We start from the raw sequence: 24,878 nt of genomic DNA, 5'->3' as shown, positions 1-24,878 counted from the left end.
GTGTACATGCCACCCCAGTCCACCTTAAGTACCAGAAACTGAATCAGCTGAAAGAAGTCTGTTCATCTTTTGATTGGGTTGCAAGGAGGAGGATGTTTTCAACCCTTCCTGTCAGTAAGTGAGTCTGTGACAATCAAAAGAGGACTCTTGTTACAAGGGCTCCTTGCAGCCTTCTTGCTGGCAGGAGGTGGGGTGAAAAGGCCCTCCTTGCACCTGATCAAAAGCTGAATTGACATCCTTTGTACAGTCTGGCTGCTGGTTCTTAAGATTGGAAATAAGTTTGTGTTTGTGTTGTCTGCCCTTGTTAATTGTATAATCAGCATTGAATGTTTGCCGTATATGTGTTCTGTAAGCCTCTCTGAGTCCCCTTTGGGGTGAGAAGGGCAGGATATAAATATTGTAAATAAATAAGTAAATAAATTGGCTGATCAGTCTAGCCAGGACACATTTCTTACTAAATATATCACATTTATTTATTTATTTATTTATTACAATATTTATATCCCGCCTTTCTCACCCAACAGGGGACTCAGGGTGGCTTACAATAAAATGCATATATAAAAATTATACAGTGCAATATAAATCAGTTTGAAAATTATTATTAACTTACATCAGTATTCATAAAACACATTATAAAATACAGGTAGGTGTGTTCAGTTCAAAAAACTGGGTCTGTCGATTGAGTTCCAGCGTACATGATAATAATTAACACTGCCAATTATTATTCAAAAGCCTGGCCCCATAACCAAGTTTTAACCTTCCTACAGAAGGATAGGAGGGAGGGAGCCTGCCTGCCTGACTTCAATAGGGAGGGCGTTCCAACATGTTGACCACATGTAAGTCGACCTCATGTATAGGTTGAGGTCAGGTTTGGAGGCCAAAATTATGGATTTTGATATAACCTATGACTAAGTCAAGAGTCATAGAGAAAGGAAAGCACCAATTCTATGTCAGGGAACACGCCACCATTTCCCCACCCAAGGAATTCAAAAAGACCAGAAGCAGCATCACAGTGGAAAGTAGAGGGTATTGGTGTGTCCTTTAGTTTCCCCTGGGATGGACTAAGCTCCTTTTTTGCCGGTCTACAGTGTTCCCTCACTTATTACTGGGGTTAGGTTCCAGGACGACCCTCAATAACTGAAAACCCACAAAGTAGGGACACTATATTTATTTTAATGTTTATACATTATTTTAGTAGTTATACACTATTTTAAGTCTGTATCAACCAATTGTGTGTTGATAAATCGTCTCCTTCTCCTCCCGTTGCTGCTTGGGCTCCTTTTCTCTCCCTTTGGCTTCTCCCTCCTCCCTTCCTTAGACTGTAAATTGTAATTTTTTATTATTTATATTAGTCTTGTAGAGTTTATTGAAAAACCACAAAACAGTGAATCTGAAAAAAGTGAACCGCGAAGTAGTGAGGGAACACTATACTCAGAAAAGGGGGTGGTTCCTTTTTTAAAGTAAGAATTAAGGTGCAGTACTCACATTGACCCATGGATACACTGATCCAAATTTTTAGGCTGGATTGTTTTTACTAAAACTTCTAGACTTATACGTGAGCATACTGAGTAATTACCTTTCATTAACTAAATATCTGATCTGAGATACCAGCTAAAATCCATAGAATAAAACCATATAAACTTTTAATTCAAAAGCACAGATTAAAAACAACACAGTACCGAAACAGAAAATCTATTGTATAAAATCATCAGTTCCCAAATGCTTGCTGGAAGAAAAAGGCCTTCAGTTGATGACAATATGACATGAAGGAGGAAACCAACCTAGCCTCCCATGGAAGGATATTTCAAAATCTGAGAACGGTCTTGGAAAAGGCTTTCTCCTGAATTCCTACCAAACAGGCTCACAAATTCATTGGAGCTGAGAGAATGCTTCTAATTCCAGCCCCTATGTTGGGAATGTATATCATTTAAGCAAACTATTGGGCAACCTAATCTTAAGCATGCTTGGTTAGATGTTCCATCAACTTCCAAAGAATGAATTCACAATAGCACAGATTTCAATATGAGGAAAGCACCAGTCATTTTTTTTATGGTCTTGACATCTGAGTAAACACACATAGGATCTAATGGCCAGGGAGTGTATTCTTTAGCTAAGTGCTATACTGAAATTAATGGGGTTTACTTCTGAAGATGCATGGTAATTTCATTTTTTAAAGATCTAGAAATCTGCAGCTGAAAAATACAACAGTCATTTTGCCTGTGGCCTATGAAAATAACAACTTAATAGGAATTACGACTTGAAGCATGTAATAATATGCCATCCAGGCCAACACTTGATCTCATTTCTGACCTGTTCTTATTGCTTCATATTAAAGGCTGTGGCCAAGTGACCTCTGGGACTGCCCAGTCTGCTTATTTTAGATGCCAAATGCTGATGAGCAAGTGCAAAGCCCCAGCTATTCTCCCTCCTTTTTTTTTATTCATCTGCCCATTGCTTTATTTATATGCCACCTTTTCCCAAGTGAGATCCAAGGTGGTCACGTTAGACAGAAAATGGCAATTAAAAATGTAAAAACATTCAAAAATAGAGATTAAAACAACATCGAACTAACCTCAGAATTAAAACCCTTTGAAACAAAGACTTAAAATAGCACCAAAAATATCTGCTCTTGTTAACTATCAATTCTCAAAGACTTGCTGGACTAGAAATATCTTCACCTGCCACTAATAAGACAGCAAATTAAAGGCCATCCTAACATTGCTAGGGAGGGAGTTCCAAAGTCTGAGAGCTACCAGAAAGAAGGCCCTCTCGCCAGGGCCGTAGCCAGAAAAAAAATTCGGGAGGGGTTTGAAAATTTCGGGGGGGGGGGGGTTAACCCCTAGCACACACCCCTCCCCGCTACAAACCTGTCAATATCTGCTTGAGATAGTGCCTGGAGGGACTCTTAATGTTTTGTGTCTCATAGACTTAGCATGGGGATTTGGTTAACCAGTTAAAATTCATGAGTAAACCAAGTTTTTTTTATAACTTGAAAAATTTCGGGGGGGGGGGGTTGAACCCCTAAACACCCCCCCTCGCTACAGGCCTGCCTCTCGCACATTTCCACAAATATGCCTCTGAAGGAGTTAAGATAGAAAGTACCTCTTGAAGATCATAGAGGTTTCATATAGGAAAACAACACAGTTCTTCAGATAGCCTAGACCTGAGCCCTATAGAGTTTTATAGGTCACAATTAGGACTTTGAATTGTGCCTGGAGAGAAACTGGTAGTCTTTATTTTTTATTGGCTTTGGAGTGGGAGTTCTTCAAAGAAAGGACATGTTCACATAGAGAAATGTGTTCAGATAGCCCTTCAGGGAAAGAATAAACCTCTGTATAGCAGGACACGTGGCCACCTTAGGCATGGACACATGCCCTTAGAACACTAATGCGAGCTCTTTGGCCGGCTACTTGTAAACATGCTAATAGCCAATTCTCTCCAGTTCAGGACAGTAGCTTGTTTACTATCATCTCAATTAACTATCCAATTACTGAAGAAAGAAATAACAAGCTTACAACCTCATGTGTGGTGGGCGGATCTACCATCCCTTTTTTTTCTTTCGCCTTTTTTTTGGGGGGGGGGGTTGTCGCCTTTTCTTCTCTTCCTTTCCTACTTTCACTACTATGCATTGTTCACCCACTTTTAATGTAAGGTATAAAACAATATTGGAGAAAAAAATATATAAGTTGAACAAAGTTGCTTGTAAAGTATCAATAAAAACGAATTAAAAAAAGAAAGAAATAACAAGCTTTGCCTCCCCAGCTTTTCATAACAAGTGCAAGGGTTGGGGGGGGGGGAAGCACAATGCTTTCCAAACAAAGCCAATCTTGCCAGATGAACTTTTCTACATGGATTTGAAAACTGAGAAATAGATGTAATTTTTCCAGCCACTGGGGCCACTAGTAACTGTTTATCCAGCTGCAATAAATACTTCCTGTTGCTGACATGTGGAGCGAGTTTTTTGCACTTTGGAAGCACTCCCCTCCTCCAAAAAAGAAGTAGTCTGTCATTTTCGACTGGAAGCAGCAACACTTCAGGAAAACATGGCACAGCAGAAGTGCCCTGATGCCAATGACTACCCCACTTTAACCCGCAGGAAAATAAATAAAAGAATTCCTGCTCTTTTTACAACTCTGAGTTTCAGCCAAGAGAAAGAGAGAGGCAGGCAGAGGCCCAAATGTCTGCAGCGAGTTGAGGTGAGGAGGGTTCCTATGCCAGTGTTGTTGTGGATGTGTGCACTGGGCAAGCCTTCTCCAGGCTTGGCATTTTCTCAAGCAGGTTTTGTGCACCAGAGTCATTTTTATTTTACAACTGCCCAGCAGTCTGGAGGCTTCTTCAGGGAGGAATTATCTATAAAGACCTGCAGCCTCCCTTCCTACTCATACCAATTCAAGCAAAGTACAGGCAAGTAGAATCTTATAGTGTGTTTTGGTACAGCACACAACTCTGGGGCAATGGTCCAAAATGGAGGTTGCCAGAATCAAAGCCTGTTCCAGCATCCAGCGGCTCACTGGAAAAATAACAGGAAAACACGTCCAGGACAAAGCTGAAAATGGTTGCTCAGCAGAGATACAGGGACCTTATTACCTTTCACGTGACTGAACTTATGCAATAGGGGAGACAGCTCGGGCAAAGTCTGATGGGTGAATGAAGAGCTTGGAAGTTATTTTAGGGACTACAAATCCAAGAATTGGCCAGGTGGCACAAGCTGTGGCTGGGGAAATTCAGGGGCTAAGATAGATCCTGTACCAAGCAGGTGTAGCAAAATGTTCTTCCCATGAAGTTCTCTGTCTTTGCTCTGCCCAAGCAGTTGGACATGGCAGCAGCTACTGCTAACCAGTAGGACTTCATGAGCAGGGCAGCAAGATAATTCAGGCAAAGAAAAAGCAGCCAGGCTCAACTTGGGAAGAAATGAGGATGCACTCAGAGATGCTTTGCACCTTTCTTTTCCTCCATCTCAGAGCCCAGACCAATTGTATCTTCACTTATCTTCATTCATTTATGCCTGTCAGATAAATATTGCAAAAACATGGTTCTGAAGCTCAGTTATATAACAGGTTGTGGTACGGTATGCACATATGAGCTAAGCAGTGTGTGTATAAGGTCTGAAATAAGACAATTACGTGGTTGATGGACAAGATTCCAAAAGCTAGATTTTCAGTGCAGAGCCAGCATATACCATGATTCTTTGTCATCACACCAACATATTTCATATTATTAAGTTCATTTTTAACATCTCAACAAGGCTAACAGTAATCCTCTAGAAAATGTGGATTAGGCTGGACAAACTGCTGGCTGGATTCACAGCATTTCCTTCTTTTTGGTAATTAAGTGTAGCTGCTTCATAACAGAATTAACTACTAGTATTTTAGAATTTATTTCTCTATATATTTGTTTATCATTATTTTTAACATTTGTATCCAACCTTTTGTTTGACAAGCTAGTTTACATGGCTCTTGTATTCCCCACTTTATACTCACAATAACCTTCTAATGTAGGAAAGCCTAAAAAAGAGTGGCTGGTACAAGGTGGTCCAGTGAATGCTATGGATCATTGGGCTAGGAACCGGATCTCCTAGTCCAAAACTGCAAACTCTATAACATACACATCATGAATCAGAAAAGAAGCAATCTTAAACATATGCATTTACTGGGAATTTCACTGAACATGGGGTTCAGTATAAATATGCTCAGGGTTACTGGTGTGTTAGTGGCACCACACTTCATAGCTTCCTATTCAAGGGCTGGCAGCAATATGTGTGAGCTTCCATTTCAGGAATACAAAGAGACTTCCAAAGTCACACTGATACCAAAGCCCTTGTCTGTGGGATTCAAGTGATGATGACAGTCTCAGGGCTAGTCCTGGTTGGATTCACAGCATTTCACTTGGGAAGGTTCCTTCTTGGACTACAGCTCCCAGAATTCCTAAAAATGAATGTACCTGAGCTCTGGCTCATAATTTGTGATTATAGGGATAGATATGAACATGCTCATCATTAAAAAAAAATCAGATGTGAGACTTCTACTTGGTTCATGAGCCACACACTGGATTTCCAAAGGGTTGGCATATTAGTGTCCTACAGAAAAAAAGACGTAAGGTACTTACAGAATGACAGTTTTATTGGATGACCAGTGTTTGTGGAATATTGTGCATTTCATTTCAGATGCAAACACTGTTTGTTTGTTTCAGTTGAAGTCTTTGTTACATGTAGCATAGATGCTGAAGTAACTATTGTACTTTTTTAGGGTTCACAAAATATTGTCCTTACCATATTGTCTGGGCATAGGAGTGGTAATTCAGATAAGGCATGCTCTCTGTGTGGACAGCTGCTGCCCTCTAGCGCTGAAGACAATGTCTTAAATATTAATAGAAAATGTTGGTTTAGGCTTGAGAGACATATGATCCCTTTCCACAAGAAAAAGATATACAGTAGGTCAAAGGTAAGAATGATACATTCCTCCACATATTGTTGGACTGCAACTCCCAGAAAAATATTAAAAGAATTTTTAAATAAACTAAATAAGTAAAATGATTGATTGAACAACTACATATATAAAACCTACATTCAATTAAAATAGCCTGGAAAAACCAAATTCCAAAGATCCATTTAAAAACAGTCAAGTAGGTAGACATGTACAGTAGAGTCTCACTTATTCAACATAAATAGGCTGGCAGAACGTTAGATAAGAGAAAATGTTGAATAATAAGGAGGGATTAAGGAAAAGCCTATTAAACGTCAAATTACATTATGGTTTTACAAATTAAGCATCAAAACATCATGTTTTACAATAAATTGACTGAAAAAACAGTTCAATACATGGTAACGTTATATAGTAATTACTGTATTTACAAATTTAGCACCAAGACATCACAATGTATTGAAAACATTGATTACAAAAACATTGACTACTAAAAAATTGACTACAAATAAATATAGAATTGCATAAAAGGAATTTACAGTAAAAACATTGTCAGAAGTTAAATCCGTAAAAAGTTCAATCCTTTCTGCCTAGAGAAACAGCTGTGGATGCGAGCGGAAGGCAGACTGCGTTGGATAATCCAAAATGTTGGATAAGTGAAGGTTGGATAAGCGAGACTCTACTGTATATAGGCTGAGTTATACCATTCCATAAGGAGGGGACCAGCACTACCAGTTCCTGTAAGCATGAAATTCTTTCAGCTGATCTTAGGGTTGCAGAGAGTTTATATGGGCGTAGGCAATCCTTCAGATATGATCATGCTGGATATGGGGATTTTGGAACATATAGTTCAAAAATTACTTTCCCAACAATTTTATGACCATGCAGGAATCTTGATGTGAGAGGCATTTAAACCCATACATTCAGCTTCTAATCTTGCTATACCTTCCTTCCCTGTTTGCAACTAGGTATCGTACATTCTTCAGACCCACGTACAAGATTGGCTACAAGACAGTGACTGAAATAGCATGGAGGTGCTGTCCAGGCCTCCTGGGAGAAGGATGCCATGACAGTCCCACTGACCAGCCAGGGCTTCTGCCACAGCATCCCAGTCCCAAATTGCCTCCCACTCATAAGATGTTCCCAGCTGCTCGAGTTCCTCCTCCTCATCCCAAAATCCACGCAGAGCCCTTTCCAGGACCAAAGAAGAACCACTATGGTGAGTAGCAAAACCTTTATTTATGATAATTATTACGTTTGGTTCAAAGATTTCACAATCTTTTTAATGATGTCCTTTGGATGCCCCAGGCTAATTTGAGTGCTATACTGTATTATCTGGCAGTGTCAATGGGGCCATAATTACAGCTCATATCATCTGTTTAGTAGTATTTCACATCCTTTTGGGTGTGTATCTAGAATCTTGTGTACCTATTACATAATATATATCCTATAATTTCAGGTGTACTTCCTTTACCCTTTTCTGCAGCAATATATCATTTTGGATCCAGGATGTCTATATGACTGCAAAAGCATTTTATAGATAAACTAGCTGTGCCCAGCCACGCGTTGCTGTGGCGAAGTATGGTGGTATGGGAAATAAAGTATTGAGATATTGGTGGTAGTTAAGGTAAAGAGTAAAGGTTTTCCCCTAGCGGAGCTTAGCCTTCTAACTGGCAGCAATTGGATAAAAACAATTATTCCTCTGTTGTTGTATGTCTTTCGGGCTGTGTGGCCATGTTCCAGAAGCATTCTCTCCTGATGCTTCTAGAACATGGCCACACAGCCCGAAAGACATACAACAACCCTGTGATCCCGGCCATGAAAGCCTTCGACAACACAATTATTCCTCTCTCTCTAATTAGGACTTTATTTTTCTTTTCTTTTTGTTGTATGAACATAGAGGCATGGATGAGGGGTTGTGCTGCCAAGTTTAGTGTTTCTGGGATGTGTAGTTTTGTTGTTTTGTCCTAGGCCGAAATTTCATTACCCTTTTATATATATAGATTTCTTTACTCATGATGAACTGAAATATTCAAGAAGCTTCTGTCTGCAAGGTGGAAATTGTCATATTGGTAATGATTTGTGTTATTTCTCCCTACTCACAGGACGCAAAATGCCTACTTTGTTTGGCGACAGACTGGACCGGTTAGAGGAGGATGTCAGGCGTCTCTCACAGTCCTATGACAGTCTGCATAACATGGTTAGTGGCCTGGGAGACCATTTGCGGCTTGCCATCCAGGAGGACACCAGTAAGATGATTGGATCCCTGATGAATAGCCCTAGTGTACCCGATTCAACTATGGGATTTGGAGTAATTCCTGATGGGATTGTGGATGCAGCAGACAAAGCTGAACTTTCTCCTTATCCACCCGTGGGTGAGATCTTAAGCAAAGTGACTGAAGTGAGTGATACACTGAAGACCAAGACTGACCTGCTGGAAGAGGTGCATGGCATAGTCCTGGACCATGATGGACAAATCAAACATCTCTTGGAATCAGCCCGACCTTCACCCCTTACTTCCATTGACATGCTAGAAGAATATGTGGACAGCAGGCTTAACAACCTACGAGTGGAGCTCCTGGATGGCTTTGAGAAGAAACTAGTGAACATCCAGAGCACATGTGATTTCCGGATCAAGGAAGTCCAGCTGCAGTGTGAGGAAGATAAAGCTGCCAATCTCCGTCTTCAGCAGACATTGGATGGCAAAGAACTAGAGATTAAAAAAGAGATCTCTCAGCTGGAAACTCAGATCCAAGGACTGACAGTTGTGGAAAGCTGCTGTAGCAATTTGAACTACCTCACTAAACGGATGGATATCTTGGAGAAAGGTCTGCACAGCATCTCTGAGTCTCAGAAGAACCTACACTCCCGGATGGACAATGATCTGTCCACTGTAACCTTGGGGAACCTCTTTGAAGGACGTTTTGAGGACCTTGAAACCAGGCTGAATATCACTGAAAGGGAAACAGGAAGTTGTTGTTCCACTATGGAGGACAGCATGAGAGGTCTCCTGGGGTCAGAGCTGGATGGCACAAGAATTTTATTTGAAGACAAAATGAGAGTATTGGAGGAGAGATTCATTAACATGGTTGGAGATATGAATAATGTCAGTTCCACAACTGGAATAGATGGAGCTGTACTGCCTCTCTTGGAGGGTGAACTTGCAACAATAAAAAAAGAAACAGATGAGAAAATGGAAGTAATACAGAGCCAACTGACCGCCTTGGAGAGTACATGCTTGCTAGGATGTGCATCCACTTCCAAAGATGTAGAGATTTTTCGTACAGAGATTGAAGACTGCCAAAGTAAGAACCAGGATTTACAGCTCAGGATGGACAGTAATTCTGACCTGCTGCAGAAACTCAATGCTACCATCCTGGAGATTCAGAGACGGATTGAGATGGAAGCTACAGGATCCTTGCAAGGTGAGATCACCCTTCTGAAAATCAACCTGAACACCATGAGTAAATCTCTAACTGGGCTGAAGGATTCTGTTTCCCAATATTCTGACACAGTGCTGCATGTCAACTCATCTGTGGACGAACGTGAGCGGAAGATAGAAGATGAGGTGCACTCCATTCAAGAGAAGATCAGTGACCAAGGGTCCCAGCTTCTGTTCAGTAACAAGCGAGTCCTCAACCTAAAAGGAGACCTTGAAAGACTCAAGTCCAGAATCATCAGTGACTTGAGCAACTGCAGGAGTGCGGCTCACAGTTTACAGAAGGAAGTGCTTCAGTTTGATGACCGTGTGGCTCAAGTGGAGGACATGTGTGGCAGACTAAGTACTGTAACTGGAAGCCTGGACCACATCAAAAATGAGCTGGAAAATAATGCAGGAAGTATGTGGGGCTACATGGACCATATAAATGAAACCTTAATTGCCCACTCTCAGGACTTAACTGAGCTCAAGGACAATTTGTTGGATTGCCAGGCTAAAGTTACAGAATTAGCTGAAGATGTAAGTCTCTTAGAAAGCAAGCTACAAGTCAACCAGCACTAGCTATAGCAAACCTGAAGTGCAAATAACTTATATCATACAGACTCCAACTGAAGATGCTAGGATTTTGTTTGAGTTTTCTTTTTGGAAGGGCGGGGGAAAGTCACTAAATGTTAAAAGCTGCTATAATCCTTCTCTCATTTTTTTTTCTATGAATGACATTTTTCACTACAGCTTAAGCTGTACATTTGCCATTACTGTAATCTCTGTGGACATTTAGCAGCTGTACTTATGTAGCAAAGTGCCTTCCCAGAGATGGGGTCATATTTGGGTTACATTTCCAATATATGGTTCAGTTCAGGAAGAAACTGGAGACAGGCATGTCTAATGGAGTATTCACTTTGGGAATAATTAAAAATCTGCTATTTAAGAGCTAAGACAGAAGAAAAAGATCCAGTTCCTGCCAAATATATCCAAATATGGACATAAAGGTCTGCTCTAGAGACCATCCAAAGCAATATTATCACCTTGGAAGAAACTCTCTTTTGTTTTGAAAAGTGTACAAAATTGGGACTGGAATTTTTCATGGCATGGAGTTTTACAAAGATAATAGAACATTTGTGCAGGTGCCGACAGGTATTGTATGGCTCCAATAAGATAATACAGCACAACTCAGCACAGAACAATATTTCTCATTGCACTCTGCTGCAAAGTTTCAACCACCTGGCATTCCCAATCGTTGTGTGTAGTCTGCTGTTCATATGACTGAAGTGAGAAGGATAATTCTGGATCCAACAGCTTCTTAGATGGTTTACTTCAACCCTAGAGATTGGAGGAAGAGAGTGCATGCACTTCTAACCCCATTCTAACCTTAGCAACATTCCACTATTGCTTCCTGCCCTTGTAGGAAAGGAGGAAAGTGATTTCCAGTTCTTTTTTAAAAAACAAAAATTGAGAACTATATGTTTCAAAGTGGAATTGTTTTTAGGGTCACTCTTGAATAACTAAAGTGTTCATATTTATTTGGGGTTTATTTAGATTTATGTATGCTCTTCCCCATATTGGGATGATTCACAAGGCAGCTAACAAAACATAGGTCAGATCTTGCAAGTGTTCCTTTTGGTGGTGGTGGTGGGGCGGCAATAACTTCTAGTATACCACAGCGGGTATGTCATAAAAAGAACTTCCACAAGCTCTGAAATAGACTGTACTCAAGAGCCAGTATAGTGTAGTGGTTTGAACATTGGACTATGATTCTGGAGATGAGGGATCAAATCCCTGCTTGGCCACTGAAACCCACTTGGTGACCTTGGGCAAGTCACAGCCTCAGCCTCAGAGAAAGAAAAAGCAATGCCCCTCTAACCAATCTTGCCAAGAAAAAATAGGTGATAAGTGATAGGTTTGCCTTGGGATTGTTGTAAGTCAGAAATGACTTTCGACCTCATCACATTTTCTTTGGGAAACATCCTAGGATGCTTCCACAATGCTTCCTCAATGGAGCCCAATGAAGCCCATCATACGACACAAGGCTACTTCTGACAGAGCTCCATACAGGAAGCATCCTGGCAGCATTCTAGGATGCTGCCCAGAGAACACTGGAGGCTTCCCATGTTCTTATTAGATAGAACGGAGACAGAGTAGCGGGGGAACCGGGTGGAATCACTTTCCCCCATGTGATGGGGAAAGCAGCACAGGGAGTGATGTGGGTGCGGGGCAATGGTTTCCCCCACTACCCCATGGATTTGCCATACTGCCTGGTGAATTTTCTACGGAATTGCCAGGTTGCCTGTGATGAAGTATGACGACAACAAAGTACAATACACAAAATGTCATGTTCACACATAAGTATTAAAGGAAAATGCATATAAAACTTTATATGTTATTGGCAAAAATTCCAAAAAAGCCAAGGTGTATTGTGCTATTTTTTAATTCATTATGTCACATGTTAGTATTAGCTGTTACTTTTGTAACACAATACTCATTGCTTCATAAGTAAGGTGAAATCTGTTAAATGTACTTTAAAAAACAGGAAAAAAGGCTTTTGGGGACATCACTGATGGGGACATTATTCTAGATCTAAGATTCTCTGATTCAATGAATTGAGGGGACATGATAACCATGTATAAATATGTGAGGGGAAGTCATAGGGAGGAGGGAGCAAGCTTGTTTTCTGCTGCCCTGCAGACTAGGACATGGAACAATAGCTTTCAACTACAGGAAAGGAGATTCCATCTGAACATTAGGAAGAACTTCCTGAGAGAGCTGTTTGGCAGTAGAACTCTCTGCCCTGGACTGTGGTGGAAGCTCATTCTTTGGAGGCTTTTAAGCAGAGCCTGATTGGCCATCTGTTGGGGGTGCTTTTAATGCGATCTCCTGCTTCTTGACAGAGGGTTGGACTGGATGGCCCATGAGGTCTCTTCCAACTCTATGATTCTATGAGGGTTTTGGTGAGGCATTAGAGCAATTTGCCTGAGAATTCTAAATGCTGTTGCTATTGTGTACCTGCAAGTTGTTTCCAGCTCTGCTGATCCTAAGGAAAATCTATCACACGGTTTTCTGGCACTAAGAGTATGTGGGTTACCCAAGGTCACCAAGTGGGTTTTCATGGCTGAGCAGAGATCTAAATCCTGCTCTCCAGAGTTATGGTACATTGTTCAAACCACTTCACTATGCTGGCTAAATATACCTCCCTAAACAGTAAATCCCAGGATTCCATAGGATAGCTAAAATGAAGTCATGGTGCTATATTTATTTGGTGGGAATGGGCTCTAGGACTAATACTGTTTGCTAAAGAGTGCCCTGGAGTAGTAGCTATTAGTGGCTTCCATATCAGTGGACCAATAAATCCATTCTAGATTTTTATGTGATGTTTCAAGTAGCTATCCAAGGTTCTGAACCTATTACAGTGATAGATTTCAACATTTTGAGTACTTCCTTAAAGTCTGGACAAGAAGTAGGCTAAGAGGATTCACCACTCCACTGACATGGAAGCTACCAGTTGCCATTGCCATGCTAGAACAGACTCAGCTCAACACACACTGAACTCAATAGAAGTATTCTCATATATACTGAAAGAATCCTTCCTTATTCTTTTCTTTGACTGGTGCCTTCCCTGCTTCCCACTCTTTCTGCTGATGCATTACATCCCCCATGTGAAAACAACATTGAATTGTTGGATGTGGCAGCTGTTCTTCTAGAGTGTAAAGAAATGCTCCAGTTGTATAGTGAACCCAGCGCCTAAATCACTGTTCATGTACAGGTTGAGCATCCTTCATCTGAAATGTTGGGACCAGAAATGGAGATGGGCTCAAGTGTAAACACAAAATTCATGTTATGTTTCATGTACATCTTCTGCACATAGCCTGAAAGTAATTTAATACAATATTTTTAATAATTTTGTGCACAAAACGTGTATATATAGAACCATCGGAAAGCAAACTATTTTATACATTCATGTGGACAATTCTAGAGTATCTCAGATTTTGGAATTCTTGATCAAGGATCATCAACTTATAAACAAAAAATCATTACTTCAGGCAAAGTGAATTGGTCTCCATTTGAAAGCCGTAAGAAATAAACCAGTCTTAGCAGGATTTAGTAGAACCTACAAATGGGACAATGTTCCTTCTTTTTGGTCTGAACTTTGCAAAATTCACATTTTTCTATTATAAATGTGCTGGGAAGTACTCAAAATTATTAAAAGATGAAAGAAAAAGTATCAAGCATGAGAGAAAATGACTGACAGTTTGTTCAATCTGGGCAGATGGCTTTGAATGCCCAACTCTTAAAATGTTGTGTGTTCATCCACGTTAATGATGTTGAATTAAGGTTCTCACTTCCTCTTTTCCCCAAGTAGCTATTGAACTTTACAGGAGGTGGAGGCAGTAATAGATGAACCTTTTGAATATGGCCAGCACAAAACTTCCAAATTGCTGTTGGTGACTTCATTTACATCACAGAGTTGTACACAGCATCACGTTTTCTACCAGAAATGTAACCTGAAAGTATTTGGAATGCTTGATTTTGGAGTTTGGAGAAGGAAGAGCAGTGGGGTGTATGAAAAGGACCACCACCCCATTTTGGTGCATTCCAGGCATGGTTTTGGATCATTCTTGGGTTTTATCACCCTTCCCATTTTATCCTGAGGTATGTGAGCTTTGTAGGAGGACCTGAAATGTGGATGCAAATGAGGGGCTAGTGTTTACATGTAAACCAGAGGAGACAGTTTTCCCATTCTTGGTATACATAGTCAAAAGACATTGTTTCTAAAAATGACCATCATGGAAAATACTGCAGAAGGTGTCAAAGTGCAGCTCAGTTCACATTCTGTTTCTCCCTGCAATAGTGAAAATAGGCAGCGACTGCTCACATGGTGAATCAAGTCATAGTACAAACTATTCCAGAGCAGAGATAACAGAGTCAGTTTACACAGATGTCAATGAGAAAACATATATATTATGGGACTCTGGGCCTTGATCCTCACTCCTATCCCTACCTACCATATCCTCCAAATGTCTTGATTTGACAGGAATAGTTGCCCCTCTGTCATTCATTTTTTCAGGTGTTCTAAACATCTCCCTATTTTACTTCCCCCGCCCCTTCTCCCTTTGTCCTCAGCTTCCTTTAGTTGCTGGAAACTGAATTCAAAGACCAAAAGTAGTTTGCAGCGGGGAGAGGAGAAGAGTCAGAATGTTGTCTTTCCCAGTAGGTTCAAGCAAAAGCCAACTCCTCAAGGTTCTCCTAGCTTGTGTGTTCTGCCTCATTAATACCTTTTGCCAGCTTGACCACACTCTGATGTTGCATGCCCACACATGCCTTAGTTTTCATCTGTGATATGTTGGAGGATACAATATGTAGCATAATATATGATGCAAAATGAAGCCTTATGCCATAATGTAGACATGCACTCAGATCTGGCAATTTCTACTCCTTCTGCACCAGATAAGGATGGGAGGAATACTCTGCAACAAGATACCACTAAGTTTACCATGCAAGGGACATATAAGCATGCTATGTTCAGAACACTTTATGCATAATGTGCATCAAATGTTCTGAACTTGAAGTCAGCTACAGAAATGCTAACAAGTGTTACTATCGAAGCAGCAAAGAGCCCACCATTATGCAGAACAGCATGTAAGTGTATGTATTGAAAGAAACCCTGCGATTGGAAGAAAGTGGGACTGTGCACTATAGTGCTGTAGAATTCATTCCTCAACCCATGCATTAGATTAGAGCTTCAAGAAGTTCCCAGCCTAGATTTGAGCTGAAACATTATTTCCTGTGAAAGGTAAGGAGACCCTGTAAAGCAGACACATGCAGCATTGCAATTAAAGGCAATGGTGAGATGTGTTTCTCTACATTTTCTAGCATTTTAATGCATACTTCTGGAGATAACACATGAACTTGAATACAATTATCATTTACTCCCACCTTGTCACTGAATGTTGTAATGGACATGTACAATTAAAAAATGGGACAGTATAGGAGGAATATATGCACAAAATACATGTCAAGGAAAACTAAAATAGTGTGCATTAGAAACGATACATAGATATGGATATGTTTTCATGCATTTGAAAATGGGGATGAACAGTAGCACAGACAGCACCACATTTAGAGATTGCAGGATGATGGCCAAAGAAAAGATTAATAGACACAGTCAACGAAGACATGCGTGCTTCAAACCTGGGACCTGAGGATGCCCAAAATAAAGCATTGTAAAGACAACAGTCACAGTGCTAACCCTCTATTGAGAAAATAGCTTAGAAAGAAGAAGAAGAAAATGGGTATGAAAATGTTATGCATATGTGGATTTAAGAAAATCCTTTATGAATAAGGCAGCATAAACATGTTTCCAGGTAGAAAATTTAACAATTTCTGTGAAAGAGAGACATTTGTCCACCTCTAATTGCAATAAATGCCATCCTTGAAGTAGAATGCTTCATTTTGCTCCTTAGGAATGAATGGCAGGATGTGAATTCAAGACCCTCACAAGGATGTAAGGGCTTCTTGAATTTATCTGAGGACTACAGCCATCAAGTTCCATAGCTCCCTACCACAGTCTAACAGCAGGCTCCGAAACACCACTAGTTGGAAGCAAACCTAATAATTTCAATTCCGTTTACAACTATTGTATGGGATTGCCTCTGCTGGTTCACAGCAAAACACAAACATTCCTTCTCCAGTTGGCCATCTTCAATGGGAAGCTCACTGACAGCACATGATTCCATCATCATGCACCACTTGTTACTATTATCCAGAGATGCTCCACTTCTAAGTATGAAGGTATCGTTGATCTTATCATGGGTAAAACCAATAATTCGGTCTGTTCTCCAAAACCATGCCTCCTGTCCCATCTCCTAAAAACTCCAGAAACCACTAGACCTTCAAATGACATAAATCCACTGCACATCTTGTGCTAGCATGGAAATATGGTTCTTTTTTTTGGGGGGGGGGGCTGCACTAATTCTACAATTCTATGAAATGAGATGAAAAAGATAAACTGAACCACATAAATAATGTAACTGTTCCTTTATAAAGTATTTTTTAAGGATTATGTGTCAATAAATAGAAACTGTGATATGACAGAGTTCCTCTAGAACAGAACCAGAAATTACTGGAGGTTTGGGAAATAACATGCATGTGATCATCAACACTCAGCAGTAAACCTATTCATATGTATTTCCTAAGAAAGAACTTAAAGATTTTTACCATTTTAAAAAGATAGCTACATTTAAATGCAAGGTCATTGTGATTGTTTTCAAGAAACAGAGGATTTTATCACGTTTGAAGAATGAAGCCATGTTCATTTGTTGGTTTTGATGGGCTTTTGCCAAGATTAGTAGCATATCTTTTTCAGCTCAGGATATTTTTAACAATAAAGAATATTATACATCTGCTCATGTTGTTAAAACCGAAAGACCATACAAGGGAAGAAGGGAAACTTTTGCCAAGCTTTCGAGGACTGCATTATTGCATCTTCTTCTAACACACACAAAAATTATCCACAAAAGACAAGGCTTAAGTTACTGAGAAAGAGGGAAAATGATTATCTTGTAAAGATAGCATAGTTCACCATGTAGACTAAGTAAAGAGTTCCACTTGCCAAGTAAAAGCTGAAGAGGTAGGCGTTAGAGTGATGGAGGAGACTGTATGTTGATAAAAAGATAGCTTATCTTTTGGGATTGTGTTACAAAAGGTTTCTGCTTAGACTGGCCAGTTTTTTGTTGCCTTCCTGCAAGGAGGAAAAATGACACCAAAAGGCAAAAATACACCAGTTTTCATAAAATTATGTTTGTGCTTTCAAGTTGCCTGTTGACTTATGGCAACCCTGTGAATTTTCACAGAGTTTTCTTAGGCAATGAATACTTAAGAGGTGTTTTTTGCCAATTTCTTCTTTTGAAACGTAGGCTACAGTGCTTGGTATTTGTTGGTATTCTCCTATCCAAATATTAACTAGAGCTGACTTGGCTTAGCTTCCAAGCTCAGTTTGGATCTGGTACCTTTAAAGTTTTGAGGCCAATCATGTATAAAATTAGCATGTGTTAATGCATATGCATATGTACAATTCTGGTATTAACTTATATAGTTTAAATAAAAATACAGGAGCTAGGTTTGGGCTGGGCCTTCAAGTGGTCTAGCGCACCACCTGCCAATCCCCTCTCCAAATAATTTTTAATGTTCCTAATGACACTTAGTAGGGGGAAATTTGTTATTTGTTAAACTTGCCAAGTAAAACCTAAGGTAGAGCTAACATAAGTCAGAGTCACTTTGATGGCATAAAGCAACAACACTATGTTCTACAAACTTTGTAAGGAAAATTCTGCAAATAACATTCCTTCAATTTCTAACTGCCCTCCCTCCCCTTAGTCTGCTTCAAAGTGTAGTGTTAGTGAATTCCCTGATTTCTGTTTATTTTTCTAAGATTCGGAAAGGATGCATGAAAGTATGTGCAGTATGCAGTTCTATCCTTAGGGTGAAGGCAAGACCAGCAGATTTATTTCAGCTATGCCAAGAGTCCATGACTGGTGCTTCTTGAAGTCAGGGTAAGAAGGGGCTGCTTCTTACGAATCAAACATGTGTGCTTTTAAGTCTGAGAGAGGGGAAACCAGCACATTCCTTTCACATGGCACCAACACTCAGTTAAAACTCCAGTGTAGGGAATAGAGACCTATTGAAAGGTTTGCTTCTCATGTCACCTCTGGGGATAAGCGTTTAGAACTCTTGATGTCTCCGTTAGGAAAAGGGAGGGGGATCAATCAACTTAGTGTTCACCTTTTCTGATGGCTGATGGCTCCTAATTGTGCTAGCAAGACAGAATGGATTTATAGGAGGAAAAATATACAGACTCCTACTCAATGCAGAAAATCATTAAAGCATATTCATAAACATCTAGTGGCCAGAAGAAGAGAGCCACCACATCCAAGACATTTTTCCACTGTTCAATAGCTCCTGCTCTTATGTTTCTCAGAATGTTTTACCAAAATTTGTTTCTCTTCAGATTCTAGTTCTTCCTCTTGGAGCAAAAAACAAGTCTACTCCATCTTCTGCATGGGAGCCAGTTAAACATAAGAAGATATCTACCTTGTCTCCCCTTCAATCCTCTCTTCTTCAGGCTAAATATACTTTGCTTTTTCAACAACTCCTTACAGATATGGCTTCCAGAGCATTCATCATTCTGACTTGTAAGATAAAATAAGAACTTTTTACTTAGATGGACATAATTCTGTCAGCCTGCCTACAAGTGTCTCTATTTTCCAGTACTGATAAAAAATGAAGTGCTATTACAACAAGTAAAGGTTAATTGGTCAGATAGATTAATTGGTCAATCTATCTAAGCATGTATGTTTGGGGATTATAAATCCCCGAATCTCACAGTGAGCATGGCCATAATGCTGGCTCCAGGATTCTAGGAGTTGTAATCCCAAATAAATAATTTTCCAAATTCTGCCAATAGAATTCAATAGAAATCACAAGAAAGATACAAACGTTTCAGGTACTCAAACATTTTATTTCCATTTCTACACAATCTTTTAGTCCCAATTTTTATGCGTTAAAGAATGGCAGATGTATTGCAGTATAAATAACTTCCAGACTAGTGTCACACAATCACTCAAGTGCACTGTAAGCCCATCTGGGGTCAAACAAAAGGATGGAAGTGTATGTGAGGTAGAACATGAATTGGTGTTTGGTTCAAATCCAAGTCTCCTGCCTTCATCTAATTTACAAAAAGATTGCTAGTGCCCATTGCGGGCAACTCCAGAATATCTCAGAATGCTTTGTTGCCCCTTCTTTACTTGCTGTCATGTGTTTCTCTCTCTCTTTTTCTTTCCCAGCGCTAATCAGCAGAATAAAAAATTGCATGCATTCATCCATGGAAAATCTCTGTCGCCTTTCCATACAAAACATGGCCAACTCTAATTTACAGTAGCTCACAAGTTCAAAGAGCTCACAAGTTCTTAGCAGCTGTCTAAGAAAAATCACCATTCCATCGAGCTGCGCAATATGAGGCGGCACCTCATTACTTAGACTTTTCTAAAGAAGAACTGACCTCTAACTAGCAGCCCATGAGATAAGTCATCACATGTTGCTACATTCAAGACAGAGATAAGGTTAAGGATTTTGGGAGAAGATACAAGTATTTTTCAAATTCAGAAGAACCACAAAGAACAGCTTCAAATAAGGCATTTTATGACTAGGGATGTCTTCCTAGAAACCAGATGTTACTGGAAATAGATAATGTTAGACACAGACAATAGCTCAGAGATTAAAGTGTTAAAAGAAAAATACAATTTCTTCTGATGTGCTGTCATTTCTCTTCGCTTGTCCATTATGAAACTTGTGAACTGAGTTGGCAGTGGGGTCAGTGTGTCCTCCTTGAGCAACATGACCTATGCTAACCCTCAACTCAAAAACATATGCAGAATCTGTTTCCAGTTGCATAGAGTTAGACTCAGAGACATGGTCAACAAACATACACACAGATTATTAAAGCCCTCATCATTTAAGCACGTACTGATGATGGCATTAGTGAACATCAGCCATTATCCTGATAATAATCATCACCTAACAGAAAAAAGTGAAAGTGGGCTGTGACCAGAAGCCATGAAAAGTTGGGAGGGGACCCAACAGCAGTGTTTAATGTTCAGCCAAAACTCTCAACAGCTTTAAGAATTAAGGACACAATACAGCTGTTTAGGGAACTTCATAAATATACTCATCTTATAGGCAGGAATGCATTCATTCATATGGCATAACCAACTGTAATTGAATGGATTGAGGGAATTCTTTTCTCACATATTCTCTTGAAAATTAAGGGAGAATGACAGCAATAAATAGCTCTTTTCAGACAGCCTCTCCAAACTCCCAAGACATTCACATCATAGGGTTGACTGTTGCATTTACTGCCTTTCCATCTGATTAAAGGACCAATTCTTTAAAATCTGTTGGGAAGGATGTTGCTTCTGCATCTTCAGAGAAAGTCTTCAAAGTCAACAGGGGGCAATGAGGTTTTCCAGTAAGAGAATTGGCTGAACTCTGGGCACTCCAAAGAAATGTTCACATCCTCACCAACAGGTGGAAAAAGGAGCTCTACCACCTCACCCAATCGATCATACCTAGAAGAAATAGGAGACAAAAAAATCATACTTTCTTTCGACCTCAAGGATTGTTCTGGAACCTTATTGGCATGCACAGTATTAAATAATTTTGTCAACTCCTTTAATCAGTTTTAATCAACAGATTTAAAACAGTTTTACTCAATCCTTTTTAAAGCATTGTTTACCTTTTCAAAATTTGTAGTTTTCCAAAATCATTATATGTTTGTTATTGTTATGGGCCTTCAAGTAGTTTCCAACTTATGGTGACCTTTCAAAGATAAGCCTATCAAAGAGTTTTCTAATGCCAACAATGTATGATTTGCCCAAGGTCACCCAAAGGGGTTTTCATGGTCAACCAAGGAGTTATAGTCCAACACTGAAACCATTATGCCATGCTGGCTCCCAGTGTTTACATGGTTTTAAGCTGACTGGTCAAGTTGATTTCATGTTACACTACCCTGGGATATTTATATAGAGAGAGGAACATTGATAAATAAATAAGTGAAATCAGAATGTAGCAGGAAACATTTAGGGCATCAGATTCTGGAAGGGAGCAATGGTAGCTCTTTAACCATTCTCCCTGGGACCCATGGCTTTCCCCTTCAATTGAAGGACACTGATACGTGTGCACCATACAGCTTGTCCTACAGTTTCAAAACCAGCCTTCTGCCCTGGGAAGAAACTGAACATTGCCAATGTTGAAACAAGATACTGCTTCTGGTTTAGTTTATTTCTTTACATGGCATGGGTGGTTGGTATCCTTTACTTCAGGCAGCAAAATGTCTTGAGCTGGGCCTATCAGGGATGCTTTGATGGTTCTTTTCCTGCATGGTGAGGGGTTGGACTAGATGGCCCATCCAACTCTATTATTCTATGATTCTATGATCCTAAGTACTTTTATCCACAGTCCTGAATATGCTTCTCCCTTGAATTTAACTAAGGCAACCAATGCCATTTCCTTCAGCCATACAACGTATGTGTAGAGAAGCCAAAATGTTTGTGGTCATGGATTAGAACAAGCACTAAGTTTGGAGGTACACACTTCCTCAAGTTGGAAAATCCCATCCTCCTGTTATTTTTGGAAAATCACCCCATGTGTTTTACTAAATTATGTTGAAGGTTTCAACAATTACCCTACATATGATATTCAACAGCTTTTAGAGGAGGAAAATTTTATAATATAGAACTCTATTGTATGGAAAGTATTCTTACATATTACTATGAAGAGACCATTTTTGTTATTAGAGAGTTTAGATCACTTTAGCAAAGAATGTTGATAGTGGGTTTTAAAAAAGATCTTGGTATATAGTGTAGTAAGTAAAGAGTTTGGCACAGAACAAAGGAAATGCTCTGGGTAGATGTAGAAGCTTACGTGGATTTGTGGTTTTTTATAAGTTCTTGTGTTAGTTCTCCCTTGGGGTTCACAGTGAATATACGACATTCTGGCAGCTCCACTTCTTTGTAGGCATAAACATCCTGCTCAAGAGAAAACCAAACCAGACAAATGTCAAGGCAAATGCAGGCATTCCCCAAGAGGAAAACTTTGTTCCACCACCAACACACAAAACAGCCCCATACTCACAGTTAGTCTATTCCCAAAGGCAGCATGGAAGGGCTTTCTGTTGGGGCCAAATAGATTCCGAATATCCATTAAGCAGGCAATTTTGAACACTTCTGGCTTCTTCTCAATCACCTCCCTTAAACATGATGAGATAGGTATGTCACAGTTGAAGTAGTACCCCACCCCATCCCTTCTTTCATGGCTAAACATGTCAAGATTTGAATGATATTGTTCTTGTTATTAATGTACAAATTATCCAGTTTAATATCCCACAATTCTCCCTAGATTCTGTCGCACTATGGTGTGACCAAAACATAAAAGACAGGAACAGTGTCAGGATGTCTAAGTTAATAGGAACAGGACATTGATATTATATTATCCCAGATAACTGAATGGCTGCTGTGAGTTGCTACGTAAAGACACATCAAATGCTACATTTCTAAACATTTCTATATGAAAGTCAATTTAGTATTTAATAGTCAATTTAGGGTGGAATTCATTCATTTTGGCAGGACAGGACAGTGATTTTGTCTCCTTCAGGAAGCCACTGAAAGGTCTGACCCACCAAAATATCACAGAAATTCAATAGAAGGATTTTAAAGTGGCATTTTTTTACTTCTTTGTTCATTAGCAGTTTGTGGCTCCCATGCCAATGGACCACTGAGTCTAGATTTTAGTTCAGACTATAAAGGAGTTATCCAATTGCTGAACGACCTATCTGGTGTGGATTCAATGTCCCACTGACATGGGGGTCATCAGACCATTATCTTCTCTTACATTAAATTTATTTGTTAATCTGTACAAGCTTTTCATACATGTAGCTTTAAACTACTGTCATAACATTTTGATGACACAGCATTGAATTGTGGGTACTCCACCAAGCCACAAAATTAGCTACATTCATCCCATAAGCTGTATGTTGCTCACTACTGAATTTCCACAGTATAACAGCTTTCAAGCAAAACTCCATTAAAAAATTCAACTTTAATAGTTCTGATATCATCCCACTTGCAATACGCTGAGTTGACATATATGAAATATAACTTTTTTAAAGGGGACTCCAGGAGATAATACTTCCTAAATAAGCATTCCTGTGCTAAAATTAACTTTCTATTTCTTTCGATACTTCAGAAGATGAAGGAAGCAGGCTTCCACAATTGTTCATCTGACTTGAGTAGAATTTACCTATCTGGCCTCATCACTTTACAACTGCTTTAGTGAATATGCTCTTAGCTGGAATAGGATTCAGGCCAGAAACTCCTGGAAACATTACACTGTCTTTGCATAGACTAACACACAGCCAAGATGCAGGATTCAAGAGAAAAGCTTACCTATGAAAAGCTGAGAAGAGGCTGCTAGGAGCCAGCAAGATGGGCCCTTTGGGGAGCACCCATCCTTGGTCATTGACACAGTCGAGATAGCCTTTGGTGATGTGGGCCATGCCAATAGCCCTGGCTGAACAGTAGAGAAACTTGTATCCATTCCTACAATGGAGGAGGCAGCACTAAATGATGCAGCATTTTTTGTTAAACTTCCCTTCTCGTATTCTTGTTTCGGCTCCCAACTTCAATAATATAACTACATAAGTTTGCATTCCCTAGGTCCATAAATAATGGTCATCAGTTGGAAGGAAGTCAGAACTAGAGAGTGCTGAATTGGTTCTCAAGGTTCTCTTTACTTCTAAGAACATTGCTATTTCAAAGTCATTGTTTCCTTGTTCTCTTATTTCATCCTTTCTTTTCCCTTGCTTAGAGCTATAGTCTCCATCACTGCATGCTCCCAGCCAATCAGGGATCACTGAGAAAACTAATAACCTTCCAACTGGTAGCAACCCGTGCACATTAGTACTATGAACTGGGTGCTTCCCGTCATCTAAATCTGATAGGAATTGCAATTCAACAATCTTTGGAGACCATGAGGTGATAACTTCTGCTTTCTCTATTCGAGCCAATGTAAAATCCCAACAGAAGCAACGTTTTAGAAACAATAATCTGTACAGTATTGCTCACCAAGAAGGGAACTGCAGAGGGAAGCTGTGGCAGGGGCACAGGATGCCCCTGACACAGAGCATGTGGGCATCACTGAAGAAGCCAGGAGCTGAAAATGTGGCCCAGGATAAACTGTAAGATTAGTCAATCCACTTTCATGGGGCTTAGAAGAGCAGAACCCCCTTGAATGTAGAAAAAACTGCAAATTTTAAACATTGCAGGGTTTTTTATTTGACAGGACACCTCTCTAGGAATCTGTGTCTGCTAGCACAATTATACAACCAACTTCTTTCTGGAATTGACTTTAGACTCATTCTGAATGACCTACATACAATACATAGAAGAGTGTTGACCTTAGCACTGAACTAAAGGACA

At 39.8% G+C, this 24,878-nt stretch overlaps 2 protein-coding genes across 4 annotated transcripts in view; one reads left to right on the top strand and one right to left on the bottom strand.

Moving 5' to 3' along the window:
• The window catches only part of emilin3 (elastin microfibril interfacer 3), a 30,512-nt gene extending 16,438 nt beyond the window's left edge, over positions 1-14,074 (top strand). Inside the window, exons 3-4 of the mRNA XM_016996194.2 lie at positions 7,388-7,638; positions 8,525-14,074. Of these exons, the coding sequence (XP_016851683.2) occupies positions 7,388-7,638; positions 8,525-10,419 (2,146 nt within the window). The 3' untranslated portion in view covers positions 10,420-14,074. The remainder of the gene's footprint in view (positions 1-7,387; positions 7,639-8,524) is intronic.
• A 5,271-nt stretch (positions 14,075-19,345) lies between these two features.
• lpin3 (lipin 3) overlaps positions 19,346-24,878 on the bottom strand; it is a 42,479-nt gene continuing 36,946 nt past the window's right edge. For all 3 annotated transcript variants that reach the window (XM_062978863.1, XM_008117594.3, XM_062978864.1), the window contains exons 17-20: positions 23,847-23,999; positions 22,537-22,651; positions 22,327-22,430; positions 19,346-20,972 (exon numbers count right to left, since the gene is read on the bottom strand). In XM_062978863.1, the coding sequence (XP_062834933.1) occupies positions 20,828-20,972; positions 22,327-22,430; positions 22,537-22,651; positions 23,847-23,999 (517 nt within the window). In that variant the 3' untranslated portion in view covers positions 19,346-20,827. The remainder of the gene's footprint in view (positions 20,973-22,326; positions 22,431-22,536; positions 22,652-23,846; positions 24,000-24,878) is intronic.

The sequence above is a fragment of the Anolis carolinensis genome, chromosome 4 (assembly GCF_035594765.1).
Source record: "Anolis carolinensis isolate JA03-04 chromosome 4, rAnoCar3.1.pri, whole genome shotgun sequence".
Classification (NCBI taxonomy): domain Eukaryota; kingdom Metazoa; phylum Chordata; class Lepidosauria; order Squamata; family Dactyloidae; genus Anolis; species Anolis carolinensis.
This window is presented reverse-complemented; position numbering and strand designations above follow the sequence as displayed.